This window comes from Pinus tabuliformis, chromosome 4_2 (genome assembly GCF_031772625.1).
Source record: "Pinus tabuliformis cultivar Carrire ecotype Pingquan chromosome 4_2, CPIR1, whole genome shotgun sequence".
Lineage (NCBI taxonomy): Eukaryota > Viridiplantae > Streptophyta > Pinopsida > Pinales > Pinaceae > Pinus > Pinus tabuliformis.
In genome coordinates, this window is record NC_142304.1 from 1190287442 (window position 1) to 1190302980 (window position 15539).

The 15539-nt window shown below is 37.7% G+C and overlaps 1 protein-coding gene across 7 annotated transcripts in view; it reads right to left on the minus strand.

Annotated features, from left to right (window-relative positions):
* LOC149173929 (uncharacterized) overlaps positions 1-13591 on the minus strand; it is a 138611-nt gene extending 125020 nt beyond the window's left edge. Inside the window, exons 1-4 of one of the 7 annotated variants that reach the window (XM_089424801.1) lie at positions 13036-13591; positions 12422-12757; positions 11326-11463; positions 10820-11065 (exon numbers count right to left, since the gene is read on the minus strand). In XM_089424801.1, coding sequence (XP_089280927.1) covers positions 10820-11065; positions 11326-11463; positions 12422-12757; positions 13036-13242 — 927 coding nt within the window. In that variant the 5' untranslated portion in view covers positions 13243-13591. Of the gene's footprint in view, positions 1-10819; positions 11066-11325; positions 11464-12421; positions 12758-12954 lie in introns of all 7 variants that reach the window. The other 6 variants (XM_089424802.1, XM_089424799.1, XM_089424800.1 and 3 more) reach the window with 6 other exon arrangements.
* Positions 13592-15539: the final 1948 nt, after the last annotated feature.

The window sequence follows — 15539 nt, forward strand, 5'->3', positions numbered from 1 at the left end:
TGATCCTTTTTGCACTTGAGAAACATTGCACAAAATTACAATTATTTGGAGACTCTCAACTAGCTTGTAATTGGCTTAACAGAAAATCAAACTGCAATGTATATTCTTTGAGACATATACTGGAGGAGACACATAGGCTAACAGCAGTTTTTGAAAAATTTGATTGTAATCATATTTACAGAGAGCGCAACACAAGGGTAGACCTTCTGTCCAAGCAAGCAGCGCAGAGGCAAGAGGAAGACTGGCTAATCAAGGAAGAAGTGGATGGAACCTTCCATCGCCATTATCATAGGCCTTTTATAGACCTACGAGCTCAAAGGGAAAATCAGCTGTAGAGAAGGCTCCATCCCACACATACAGTTTTTTGCTTTCGGATTGTTATTATTTTGCTGCAAACATGGTCGTTATAATTATGCCTTACAGACTTTTATATGGTCGCCACAGGCCAGTATATGTTAGATTTCCGTTTTCTTTTTTGGATCCACACTCCCTACGCGGAGCTTTAAACAAAGTATACTACAGGTATTATAAATGTCACGGAGATCTGGAAACTCCCTGCGTGGAGGTAAATGTTATTGATTTTGCTGAATATACATGGTTGAAAAACTGTGTATAATTATGCTACTGTTCCGAGAGGTAGTTAGCCTCACTATGCATATGTTATAAACATCTACAGAATGTAACTTTCTATTGATCAATGGAAATTACGACTTTTTCTACCGGAAAAAAAACAACACCTAGGTAAGCTTATGATTCTTCTCAAAGGGTTTCACTCTAGGGAGTTTTCTAACCTCACCAAATTATCTATGTTTGTAAACACGGATAATTGGCAGAGTTTTTCTCCCATATATACCCCAAAGCCAAGGTGGAACTCATTGACAAGGCCTTAGGTAAGTCCTAGTGTTAATTGAGTCTATGTATTTTTATCATACTAGATCATGTGTCTTGTCACAGAATTTGGTTGAGTCTCAAGAGTCTGTGTTTACATGTATTTCCCCTTCTAAGGGTTGAATTTGTAATGTCTTGATGTAAAAGTGTTATCTAGGAATACTTTTGGTGAATGGTTCTTCATAATTGGAACACCATTACCAAAATATTTTTAGATACACTTAGAGAGTAGAAAATTATTTAATCCCATCTTGAGTCTAATAATTAAATTTCTGGCAAAAGTAGAATTAAAATTAGCTAGAAATTGTCAAAAAATAAAATGAAGAGAAAATTTAATTACCGTCCAAGTGGAAAATTCATCAAAAATTTATTTGAGGCTATTTTCAAAGGAAAATATTCAAGTCAAAAATAAAAGCCTCATTTCCAAGGCAGAGGGACTTGTTACCCACCACCTTGTGGGTGATATCCCCAAGAGGAAATTTTCTCCATGATAAGCCTCAACCGGCAATCAGCAGCCCCTTGATGCCTCCTACTAGCTCGTTGTGCCATTTCTCTGCCACCTAAGCCAGCCATGTGGTCCCTCACCCACCTGTATTGATCGTATGTTTGAAGGTGGGCCTCCCAAATCTAAAGGTATGTCCTGTCATTTGGTAATTGAGTATTGGGTTTACTTATCATAGATACTTCTGGGTATGGATTGATGGGGGGATTTGGCAGAAAGAGTGGGCTTAGTTTGTGCTCCTATCCCCTTGATCTCTTTTGGTTGATACCCTTGGATCTTAGTCCCATGGGATCTCCCTTATTGACCATTTGGTTCTAGGGTGGTACTACTTGGGAAACCTTGATTTTGGGTGCGTGGTCCCATTCCTTTATCTGCACATATCACTCATTTTCCACTTACTATACCCCCATTCATTTTTTCTCCCACCTAGGTCCACATTCCCATTTTGGGTCCACATAGGACTAGCCTCCCTACCCCCTTGCCCCCACCTTGGGTTAGGGCTAAAATGATGCCCCGGAGGTTAAAGCAATTAAAAGAAAAAGTGAAAAGCATAAATGGCCACATTTATGCAGGAAATTGTACCACAAAATGCAAAAGATGGTCGGGACAAAAATAGTTAGCATGTGGGCAAAAACTGACACATGAGCTCTACCCCATCCATGGCCATCACCCTAGTTCCGTAGGCCCCAGATGAGCCTCCTCTATCATTCAAAAACAACCCATGATTGTCCCTACCCCTGGAGGGCAATGAACCACCCTACCTCAAAAGGGGTAATCACTGTTGTATTACACACATCATGCTCTTTTCCTTTGAGCCCCGAGCAGTTAATTGAAGAAAATTCATAAAAGGCAAAAGGCACATAAAGAAGGGTGGAAAAATCAAGGTCGGGGCACCTCATATACCACGACTTCTCCCTCCTATACATTATATACCCATGTAGGAATTTACAGGGTAAGTTCCACAGAAAGAATACCAAAAGGACACCGCTCACAACCAGATCTCAAATCAATACACCAGTATTTTTGACGTGGTTAAAACCCTCAGAGTGCAAGGAGGGAAACAGTCCACGGCCTGTCCCAACGTGGGTACTACAGGCAATTTATTAATCAAAGAATGAAAATTTACATAAGCTTCTCTCATGCACGGATTACCCGAACAATGACCCTCCATGCGCTTTAAATAGAACTCATGGACCAATCGGGTGTCAAGCCACGGATCAAGTGTCGGTAATACCGAGGTGAGAGTGAACCGTCGGATCACTACATATCGTGACCGTCGGATTGTAAGTTACAAAATGTACAACGGTAAAGAAACACACTTTACCTAACTCTAACCTAACTCTATACTAGACCAAGTTGAACTTAACTATATCCTATGTGTCGGAATATCCTAACATCCCCCCTTAAGAACAACTTGGGATAGGATTGAAGGATTTACAAATATGACACAATAGGAGAAGGAAGGAGGCACTAGAGCCTATCCCCCCTTAGTGACAACTTCCTGAACTCCAAGCATATATCGAAGTTTAGTGAACTTCGCCTCTGTGAGAGCCTTTGTGAAGATGTCTGCAACCTGATCATCTGTTGGACAATATTGCACTTCAAGAACATGGTCATGAATGAGCTTTCTGATGAAGTGCATGTGTAGTTCAATGTGTTTGCTGCGCTGATGCTGGACTGGATCTTTGCATAGCTGAATGGCACTTTGATTATCACACCAAAGTGTGGTTGGATGCTGCTGCTCAAAGCCAAACTCTGATAGGATCTGACGAAGCCACAAGGCTTCCTTACTAGCTTCCACGGCACCACGATACTCTGCTTCTGCTGACGAAAGAGAAATGGCAGCCTGTTTCTTACAAGCCCATGTAATAGGTCCTGAACCAAGAGTGAAGACATAACCGGCAGTAGACTTCCGATCATCAGGGTCACCAGCCCAATCAGAATCAGTGAAACCAACTAACAGAGGAGCTGCTTTGGCACTGTAATGAATCCCAAACTGTACTGTACCTCGAACATAACGAAGTATTCTTTTAGCTGCTTTCCAATGACTTTCACGGGGGTTTTGCATAAAACGAGCAACAAGGCCAACAGCAAAGGAAAGATCAGGACGAGTATGGGTTAAATACAAGAGTTTTCCGACAAGTTGACGGTATAAGGTAGCATCAACTTCAGGAGAAGTACAAGAGACTGAAAGTTTGACTCCAGACTGAAAGGGAGAAGGGGCTGGCTTACAGTCTTCCATGTGAAAATGACGAAGAATATCACAAGCATACTTGGACTGGGAAAGGAAAATACCCTCTTGGGATTGCAAGACTTGAAGACCGAGAAAATAGTGTAAGTGTCCTAAGTCTGTCATTTCAAATTTCTTTTAAGGCTTGACTTCACATGGTTTATAAGGTTGGGATCACTACCAGTAAGAATAAGATCATCAACATAAAGAACAAGGATGATAAGAGAGTTGCCCACTTTCTTGGTGTAGACAGTATTGTCAGAATGACACCTAGAAAAGCCAGATTCTAAAAGAAAGCTATCCATTTTGGCATACCAAGCCCGAGGAGCTTGCTTGAGGCCATAAAGGGATTTCTTAAGTCGACAAACAAGGCTGGAGTCTGTTTGTATGAAGCCAATGGGTTGTTCCATATAGATTTCTTCCTGCAAGTCCCCATGCAAGAAGGCAGATTTAACATCCATCTGATGGACTTCCCATTTTAAAGAGGCAGCAAGGGAAAGAACAAGGCGGATAGAGTTCATTTTGGCAACAGGGGAGAAGGTTTCAGTGTAGTCAATGCCTTCAACCTGTGAAAAGCCCTTAGCAACGAGACGAGCTTTATGTTTATCAACTTTCCCATCTGGTCCATACTTGGTTCTGTAAACCCATTTACATCTAACAAGTTTGCGTCCCTTTGGTAGAGGAACAAGATCCCATGTATCATTTGTCATCAATGAATGATATTCTTCATTCATAGCTGCTTCCCAATGTGGATGGCCTGAAGCTTCTGCAAAAGTGTCAGGATCATGATTTACTGGAGCTTGAGCCAGTAAAGAAGAGGCTCTTTCAAACTGAGAACGTGTACGTCGCTGATCTGTAGGATCACCGGCAAGATCACCTGCTGCATCCCGAGTAGCACGGACCCATCTTGGAAGTTGAGGATCCTGAGAAGGTGGGGGAGGATTATCATCCTCGCTTTCATCATCTGAAGAAGAAATGTTTTCAAAAGTAGAAGAGATAGGAAGAGGTGGCACATCCGCCGGACTAGGCTCGCAGGCCGATTTATTTTCATCAAATTTTACATCTCTTCTAATGATAACATTTTTGGACTTAAATGGAATAAGTCTATAACCTTTTACATCTTCAGAATATCCAACAAAAGTACATTTCTCACTCTTAGGTTCTAAAGCTTTATGCTTTTCATCTGGAATATGGGCCCATGCTTCACTTCCAAACACACGAAAGTGACTTACATCTGGTTTAATGGAACTCCAAGCTTCTTCTGGAGTGATATTCTCTAGAACCTTAGTAGGAGTGCGATTGATTATATAATTTGCACAATTAATTGCTTCGGCCCAAAAACTAAGACTGAGTCCTTTAGATTGCAGCATACAATTAGCCATTTCCTTTAAGGTGCGATTTTTCCTTTCAGCTACACCATTTTGTTGTGGAGTGTATGGAACAGTATGTTGCATTTGAATTCCATTTTCGGTGCAAAAGTTGATGAATGTGTTTTTAACATATTCTCCACCATTATCAGTTCTTAGCTTAAGAATTTGATGTCCAGATTGTTTTTCAACAAAGGCTTTGAAGGCCAAAAAAGTGTTAAATACTTCGCTCTTGAGTTTTAAGAAGTATACCCAAGTGCGTCTGGAGAAATCATCAATGAAAGTTAAGAAGTACTTGCAGCCAGAGAATGAAGCAACAGGAAGAGGACCACATAAATCACTGTGCACAAGCTGTAAAGGGGCTGAGGCGTGCCAAGAGGCACGTTTGTCAAAACTGTCCCGATGATGTTTTCCGAGTACACATCCGGAACAAACACCATCTCTGCAAGATACCATAGGAAGACCTGTCACCATATTTTCTTTACATAGATGCTGAAGGGAGCGATAGTTTAAGTGACCAAATCGCTCATGCCAAAGTTTGCTCACTTCATCATTATGAGCAACAAATACTGAGGGAAGATTGGATGACCCAAAGTTGTGAAACTTATACAACCTTTTGGAATCATCAGCAAGACCAGTAGCTAGAATCTGTTTAGGATCTTTTAGATCCTTGATTACAACATCATGAGGTGAAAATTCAACAATTTTACCTTCACCTGAATGAGTTATCTGATAGACAGATAGAAGGTTGCAGGATAAGGTTGGAACACATAATACATCATTAAACTGACCATTGTCTAGATGAACAGTTCCAGTCCCTACAACATTAAGAGATCTATCATCACCAATATATATATTTTTGGTGTTACAATCATTTAAAGAAGAAAACATGGCTTGGTTTTTGGCCATGTGACAAGAGGCTCCAGAATCAATGAGCCACTCATGAGAATGAGAAGAAGAAGAAGATACATTTAATGCATAACCAGACTGAGATGATTGACAATGACATGCAGAAAGTGCCATTCCGGAAGTTGAAGTTGAAGTAGGCTCCACATGGATGTTATGTTTCTTCATTGCGGCTTCCAAGGCTTCCATCTTCTTAAAGCATTTAGATTCTAAGTGGCCATCTCGATTACAAAAGTTACAATGTCTATCAGTCTTCTTCCATTTGTTTTTATTGGTCTTATCATTTTGCTGAAATGATCTTTCATTTTGAGGCTGAGATGGTTTAGGACCATTCTTTTGAGGATATGACTTCTTAGGATTCTTTGAATTTGGTTGCTGCTGGGCGGCTAACGCTTTCGTGGAAGAGTTTCCAAGATTAAGAAGACCAAGGTGTAAGAGTTTTTCTTGTTCTCTTATTAAGGAATCACAAAAGGAGTCAAAGGAAGGGGCCTTGTAGTCTTGTCCTTGACAAATGAAAGCTTCCCTTGTAGAATGGAAAGTGGAAACAAATACAGAGTAGGCTGGTCCCAACTTAGTAAGGATGGAATAAATAAGGTTACCATCTTCTTTCTTAACTTTAACACCTTCCAAGAGATATCTAAGGGTCTTGAATTTGGACAAGAAATCTTCAATGCAAGAAAAATTATTAGGATCCAAAGTAAGCAGCTCATTTTCAAGTTGATGGGCTCTAATTTCATTTTTAATCCCAAAAACTTTAGCAAGTTTTTCTAATGCTTCATGAGGAGTCTCAAGTTCTGCAATGTGGAATCTAAGATCAGGAGAAACAGACATCCCTATCAAACCACGTGCTTGATCTTGTCTATTTTCCCATTTTGCCGCCTTGTCTTCATCTTTTGGTTTCTTCTCTTGGTCTGTGGCTATTCTGTAGAGACCTTTACTTCTAAGTAAATCTCCCATGTAGGCTACCCATTGGAAGTAGTTAGTGCTGTCAAGAATGACTTGGCATGGACTTTCCATTTTAAAAAAAAACTGAAGCTGAAGATGCTGAAAGTAAGTGTTCCAATGGATAGATCTCGAAAAAATAGGCGGTTTTAAAAAAAACGGCTCTGAAAAAGGCTTCCGGATGAAGAAGTTATGGCTTTTTGAAAAAAAATGTTGACGTTGCCGGCAAAGTGCGCGAATGTGCGGGAATGAAAAAATCCGCCCCCACAAAATGGAGACTTGAACCCAAGACCTCTACTCTCTTAAAATAGCTTTGAACCAATTGATCTATACAAAAAATTTGAGAGAGAGAGAGAGAGAGAGAGAGAGAGGGGGGGGGGCCTTGGTTTGCGTGCTTGCCTTGAGAAAGCTCTTTTTCCCTACAAAACACAAAACACAAAACCCAACACGAATATGCAAAGAAAAACGAACCTTACGGCTCGAAGTTAGCTTTAGCCAAAAAAACTAGAAATTTAAAAAAAATCTCAAAGTTAGCTTTAGCCGAAAAACTAAATATTTTTCTCAATGTTTCTGATTTTCCGAGATCACACTAAGGTGCAGGGAAAAGAGCATACGCATGAGAAAAATCCTTCCTTTCTGTTTCTGATTTGCCCAGATCGCACAGAGTCGCAGGGCAAAGAGCATACGCAGAAATGAAAGGTATAGATCCGGTTAAAAAAAAGGCTAAATAAACTGAGACCGAAATAAGCAGAGAGAAAATAACAGTAAACTGCAAAAAAAACACTGTATACCTCCCGATCTGAAAAATGACGCAGCTAGGGCTACCGGAAACCTTTTCGCGTGAAACGAAAGGGGTTCCTCACTGGAACAGATGCTCCGAACGCAACAGAGCAGTCCTCTCGGCCCGAAAGCAATCAGAAACAGCAGATCTAGGAAACGACAGCCGCATGCAGTTCTACCGGCTTCAGATTTGGATCACCAACGGACGCGGCCCTCAAATAGCTCCGATACCATGTAGGAATTTACAGGGTAAGTTCCACAGAAAGAATACCAAAAGGACACCGCTCACAACCAGATCTCAAATCAATACACCAGTATTTTTGACGTGGTTAAAACCCTCAGAGTGCAAGGAGGGAAACAGTCCACGGCCTGTCCCAACGTGGGTACTACAGGCAATTTATTAATCAAAGAATGAAAATTTACATAAGCTTCTCTCATGCACGGATTACCCGAACAATGACCCTCCATGCGCTTTAAATAGAACTCATGGACCAATCGGGTGTCAAGCCACGGATCAAGTGTCGGTAATACCGAGGTGAGAGTGAACCGTCGGATCACTACATATCGTGACCGTCGAATTGTAAGTTACAAAATGTACAACGGTAAAGAAACACACTTTACCTAACTCTAACCTAACTCTATACTAGACCAAGTTGAACTTAACTATATCCTATGTGTCGGAATATCCTAACCCCAGGTATGAGCTTCCCCTTATCTAGCTACCCCTATGCCCCATTATGGGCTTCCTCTCACTGTCTCGTCAGTTATTGTCTCGGAAACTAATACTCTTTGCCTCTGAACCCTCTACCCAGCTTCTGGCTCAGAATTTCTCCTTCTCCCCAGCAAAATGGAAATCTCCCCAAGACGGCTTTGCACTGCCTCTCTGCAATGCACTCGCCGGAACTGGAAAGGCCCTTCGGCCTCACTATCTCTACCCCTCTCTCACTGCTTCGATCTCACTGAATCACCTCCAGCAACTGAATGTTGCTACTTTGGAGATCGATTTCCCAGCAAAATCGAATGCTCAACTAATTTGGTGTATTTTTCTCCACGCCCCATCGACCTCTTCTTATAATCCTTCGTTGAGACTTCAACGGCCACAATTAAATCTTAATTGATGGCAAAGATTAACTTGAAGTCGATCCCTGTGAGTTTCTAGAACATTCACACCTTAACTTTATTAATTCTGATTAATTAGTCATATTCCCTAAGTTTAGACTTAGGAAATATTTAAAAACTGACTAATAATTTAATTAAGTCATTTCTAGGTGTAATTTCCATAAACAATTTATGGGTTTTGGATATCTCACGCATTCTAGCCTCTCCACAAAATTTCAAGGCTAGAACACATCCGATGCTACAAAAACTATCATTCTATTGTGCATTTGATTTATTGTTCTATCTACAATTGTTTATTGTTGCTGGAAGATTGAATTATATTGGAAATTGATTGCTAATTGAAGAATTATTGTAATAAGTGATTGTGTTAAGCATAGAACACTGGAAATTTAACAATATGCCCCAAAATATTAAGTAAAAACATATGATTAAAAAAACAGTTAAAGTATTTGATGTTGAATGACCCACTTTCCTTCAAGGAGGGCAAAACTTTCTCCTATGGGTTATCCACTTTTTGGTGGGTAAGGGGTACTTCACAATAGATGACCCACATTCATTGTATGAGTAGGCGAGATCAAAGAATCCACTGACCAGAAAATGGATGAGATGAATTTGAAGCTGACTATCTTTGGATCATGGTAGGGCTGCTGGATGGCAAGCTGAAACACAGGGAAAATTTTCCTCCTAGGGTGACCCATGTATATGGATGAGTAACAAGTTTCATTGGCCTAATTTGGTTATTGGTGGACATCAGCAGAAATTTTCAATCTTTCTTCTTTTTAATTATTTATCTGCAGGCTGAAGCAGCAGCAAACTAGGGTAAATATGTTTTAGGTTTTCATACAATAATGCAATCTATGCCCATTTCTCTATAGCTGTAAATTTCAGATCTTAGGAACCCTGGATGAGCTTTCAATTGGCTATTAGCAAGACCATCATGATGGAGAAACTTATCATATTCATGCCTTCACATTACTGAATACAGATCTTTTGTGTTGATCCTATATCTCGCTGATCTGGAGCCTAGTCTGTTTTAGCTTATGAAAAATTTTACCAATTCCTTTCGAGTATCAAGAAGACTCACATAGTGGAAGTTCTAATGAGACATTTGAGAAAGAGATACCACTTTCTTTTACTTTTTTATCTTTCCAAATGGTATGAGTGAATGCATATATATTAATTCGTTCAAAATGCACATTGATTAATGATTCAACTTATAGCTTCATCCCATTATGAAATTTGGGTTGTTTAACACATATCAATGGAACCAATATAGTACACATAGAACACTAAAGAAAACTTAATAGCATATAAAGCATTTGTGAATATTTCTTATTAGGTCATTCTTTCCTTCTTATTTAAATTGTGTGTTACAAAAGCAAAGAGTTAATATTAATAAAAAAACAAATTTATTATTAGAAAAATATATATCCCCTTCCTCACATTTCTTCTGTTTAAAACAAAGAACAGGGCCTACTTAAATAAGATAGTTATTTCAGAATGACTGCACTTTGTCACCCTACTAGAATCTAACTATCAGAAAATGACACCTTAGCAGCCCCCATTGTTTGGCAGGCTTATAGTCCAAAGATGTTTTTATAAGAAGCTTAAAACAATTGCCCGAAATCCTCTTGCGACGAGAATATATTTACCAGCTAAATTCCCGTCAACTGTCATGGTAAAAAAACCTAGAAAAAGATAAGTACCCTTTTTTCCTAGACCGAAGTTCATCATTCCCATGTTTTTCCCATGTCCAGCACTGCCACGATCACCAATATTGATAAATCCTTGCTAAAGCATCTAAGCATATTTATAATTCAACAAAATACAACTACCACAAGCAGTTTTTAAAAACTTGCGATCATTACAGTGATTTGCAAACTCTCAAATCAGTAACTATATTAGCTCAAAGCTCTCAAATAGTTATTTTACAAAAAACGCCCAACTATTACTTACTCTAGGTAAACATTAAAAGTTGACACACACACGCAGGTCAGTAATCAATTGACCAATAAACAAATGTTGCATGTCAGTAATCAATTGACCAATAAACAAATGTTGCATGTCAGTAATCAATCAACACACCTTTTTCAAAGTCCTAATCATAGGCTGAATATCTGCTCCGATATCATATAAAATAGCTGGAGGAAAGCATAGTAATACCATTCCAACAAAACCTTTGGGCACCCCAGTAGATTCTAAGAAATCTACTGTGGGCTTCAAATTCTTATCCATACTTTGAAGAAGAATTTTTGGAAATGATTCTATAAGACGTGCTAAAATGCCATCTCCAGAATCCAACACAGTTAACCCTCCACGCTTAGCCTCCATCTATGAAAATCAGAAACAATGCATAAGCAACATCTTCAAAATTGAGAGAATTCAGCATCATCACAACAAACACATGGAATACTCTTGGTTATGTGTTGTACAGCAGAATGTTTAATTGATATAGAATGTCGCTTAATGTATGCATGATAAGGACTATAATATAGACTTTGTGATTGACAATAGACAATAAAATGCACCATGTTAGCATAAAACACGAAGAAGGCTAAATCAATGAACGATGGAAGGAAAAAGACAAGAACCTTTTCAAAAAATGATAATGATTGTTGAAGATTGTCATCAGCAGAAACTGATAACTGCATCATCATATGCCGAATCATGTAACTGATATTCCTCCCTTCAAAATTGGCAGGAGAAAAAAGTTCCTTGAAAAAATCAATCTGTCAATTCCAGATAAAAGTAGAGATCAAAATGTATAACAGTTGGAAAAAAACTAACCAGAGATGTTCATCCTAGAATGTATAACAACGTGCAAAATCAATGAAACTAACCATAAGACAAGTGAAACCCAACATACCGTATAATTTCAGGGAAAATACCTAATTAAAGTAGGAAATTATATCAATATCCACAAATGACCAGATTAGGTCAATGGGATTAAAAAGTACAAGCAACAATGGCAATGCAAGAGCACTTTAAGGAATCTCCTAAAAAGGAAAGACAAAAAGCAAGAATTTAGAATCGTAAAAGGACAACTAACAAAATAATGAAATGGAGGAATGAACCCAAATATGTAGAGATAAGTCAATGAACCAGAAACCAATCCTAGGAAAGAAGACAGGAAGAACAAGCACTACTATAACAACAAAGGCTGGATGGATCACGAGCAAGTGATCATGGCAATGCAAGAGAATCTTAAGGCATCTCCAAAAATAAACGACAAAAAGCAAAGATTTAGACTAGTAAAAGGACAACAAACAAAATACGAAATAGAGAAATGAACTTGTTGCGACTATTAGAAATACTAAAAGGGGTTTGTAATATTCCTAATTGAATGTTACAGCAAATACGGAGACATGTACAAAGAAGCAGCAACAATAAAACAAATTTCAAGCATGCACATCAAAATACACAAGAAACTGCGCCAAACAACTAAGCCAATAGAGAAATCTGAGTATATAAATGGCAATGAATGATAGAACCTGGGCCTCCTATGCAATTAAATTTTACTACCTCTGTACTATGAGTGAGCATTAAATTTTACTACCTATGTACTATGAGTGAGCTTTAAGTCAGCCTTAATATGTTGAAGCCCTGAAAGTGAAGTAACACTTGGTAAAATGGATTAGAAGTTAACCAATTCTCGCTTTCTCTGTTTCTTCAATATTATAGACGAACCTTTTGAATGAGGCAGGTCAAAGGCTCTGCAGACAAATAACGAGAGATGTGCCGTGTTGACAACGGATTCACACCTATACTTTCCAAGAATGGAAAAATCCCCATATCACGCTTTGTTCTTGCTATCTGCAATATTTTATTTCTGAATGTGTCGTGTTCGATTGCACTCCCTCCGCTCTCTCCTTGCCAAGAACTCCAAAGATGGGCATCATCCAACTCATGTACAGCATCCACGAGCTCACGAATATAAACTGGAGCCTTACTTGATATTCCCACTGCATCTTCCTTTGAGACACCCAATTCTTGCAACAATTGTGCTACAGCTCCCTGAGCATCCTACAGCCACCGAAAAAGAAAATATTCAGCCATATGTTTAAGAGCTCGAATATTCACAAAGCATCTATTTGAACCTCCAAAAAAAAGCATAATGCTTTGAAATAGATTAATTTTCCCAAGATTATAAAATTCGTGATGGTCTCATTTGCTTTGGCATTTGAAAATAAAAGTTGAAATATAGAATAAAAATTTCGAACATGCATATCGTCCGCTGGGGAATCGTGCATCGCATGTTCCCCTAGGCAATGCCATTTTCTGCTGTGAGAATAAGGTTTTACTGATAATTTTAAAGCATTGAAGTTCAGGGACAAATTAGCAACATCTCCAAAACTGAAAAGGCGGCAAATCTTTGCCCCTGTCTGTTGAGGTTTCTGCTCCGCTTTGACTGTACACCAGCCCGTTGCCACAAAATATCTTATAAATTGCCCATCACGCCCCTGAAAGCGCAGTAAGCTGCCAGTAAGCATCCTCCCTGAAGTTGCCATAGCACGAATGGCGAAGAGCCGATGGTTTTAATCGGTGGCTAACTGTCACTCGGGTCCATAAAGTTTTCGTATTCGCCTTGAAGTTGTTAGATATGCAGAGCAAGAATAAAGAGAGATAAAACCTCGGACCATCCACCTGTTTTACCCTCACCTGCCCAACAGCCTCTTGTTTACAGACATCCAGAGAGATTGAGAGAGGGGATTGGAAATTTCAGAATTCATACGTTGGATAAATATGATGAGGAACGCTATGGATGGGACGGGTTGAAATTTGACGGGCATTTTGCCCGTCATAAGTCATTTTGAACGTATTTTACGTTTAACGAACGTTTTTTGTGATGGGTTTTGAAATGTACAGAACGTTTTTTTGACGGGTTAATTTTTTGGGAAAACGTTATTACTACAGCGAAAAAGGCACTAACACTTTTCATATATGTGAATCCACAATTGAATAGCGAAAAGGCACTCACACTTTTCATATGGGTGAATCACAATTTATCAAGGTTCTGTGCACCAATATGGGTGACTTACAATTTCTCACGTTTCGTTCGTTAGTTCGTTTGTCTTTTATTATAGGCAGGTGTGTCACAAGCCTCCACAAATTTTATTATATAATTTTCAATTTTATATATTTTAAATATGTAAGAATAGTGAGTTTAGAAATGAGGATGTCCCTATGGCCGCACCTTTGCCCTAGAGACATGTTAGGTAGGTAAAGAAGAGGAGGACATTAAATTGGAAAGGATGACCTTTGTTGCAAAGGAGCGTTGAGTGCAGTGGCTTCGCCTTTTTACTATTTTGTGGCTTGTTTACTTGTTCATTTATGTGTATATTTTTTATTTTGTTTTTTTTTTGAAAAAAAGGATTGGTATATGATTATTTTATTATGTATTTATTTATACAATTTATCTACATGTTTAGACACTGTTCATAGTTTAATAATATACATTTTTATGTTGTTGTTTGGTTTATTTACTTGTTTTGACAGTTTTTATAGTTTCATAATATTTATGTGTATATCTTTTACTTTATTTTCTCGTTGGAAAAAAAAATTGGTATATGATTAATTTATAATGTATTTATCTATACAACTTATCTACATATTTGGAAAATTTTCATAGTTTAATAATATACATTTTTATGTTGTTGTTTTGTTTATCTACTTGTTTTTGACAATTTTCATGGTTCGGGTGGATAAGAATATTTTTATGTGATTTTCTCCGAAAATGTTGTTAATAATTTTCATGGTTTAATAATATACATTTTTATGTTGTTGTTTTGTTTATCTACATGTTTTTGTAAGTTTTTATAGTTTAATAATATACATTTTTATGTTGTTGTTTTGTTTATTTGAAATTTTAGTGAGATTTTTATATTAATTTAATAGGTTTTGGGAAGATTTTAGGGCATAGATTGCAGTGCAATATAATAGGGTGGAGTGTGTTTCGACCTTGATAATGTGTAGGTCCATGTCTTCTACACCTTCAACAATTATTGCATTAACAATTGGATGTTACGTGGCACTTATGACTTTGGTTGGAGTGCAACCTTTGCTACCTTTAATCCATGTAGGTATTATTTTTTAAGTATTTTACCGTTTCAAAATAGGTTTATCAGTGTAAATGTTTTAAATATATTTAAATATTTTATTTTTAAGAATATGTTTATCACTCTAAAAATGTGTTTGTTATTTGTTATTAGTAATTTAGTATTGCAAGGATCTATTTTAAGTCGTGAGTTTTGGAAAACCATTTTCCTCTTATTCAAACTCCCACAACTTATTTTTATAAGTTTGTTTTGAGTTTTGTTTTTCTCAAAAAGCCTTTTCCCTACAAATTTTTCATGAGTATTAACCAACTTAACTTGCTTCCATGGACAATTTTTTTAATTAACATTTATAATAATTTATAATTTGAGAAATAATAGGAACAATGACTAGATAAAATTCATCTGATCTAACTATCAATAAGTTCTAAGTTTAGAGAGTTATTAAGCTTCAATTTAGAGGGTTATTAAACCAAAAGTTTTGTGAGACAATTCTAAAATGAATGCAAAGGAGAAAGAGAGTTGCCATTAGTTTAACATTCTAAGTTGAAGAGTAAGAATTTTGCAAGTGAAATATTAACAATTGTTAAATTTTCATTTATTTTTTCAATTCTACAAAATCAACATTATATTTACATTTTTCACAAAATCTGGACTATAACATGTGGCTTTTGCAATTTTTGACTTTTGCACCAAGAACTTCTATTCGCTATTTTAATGCATGGATAGAAGAGTACACCTCGGTACTTGTT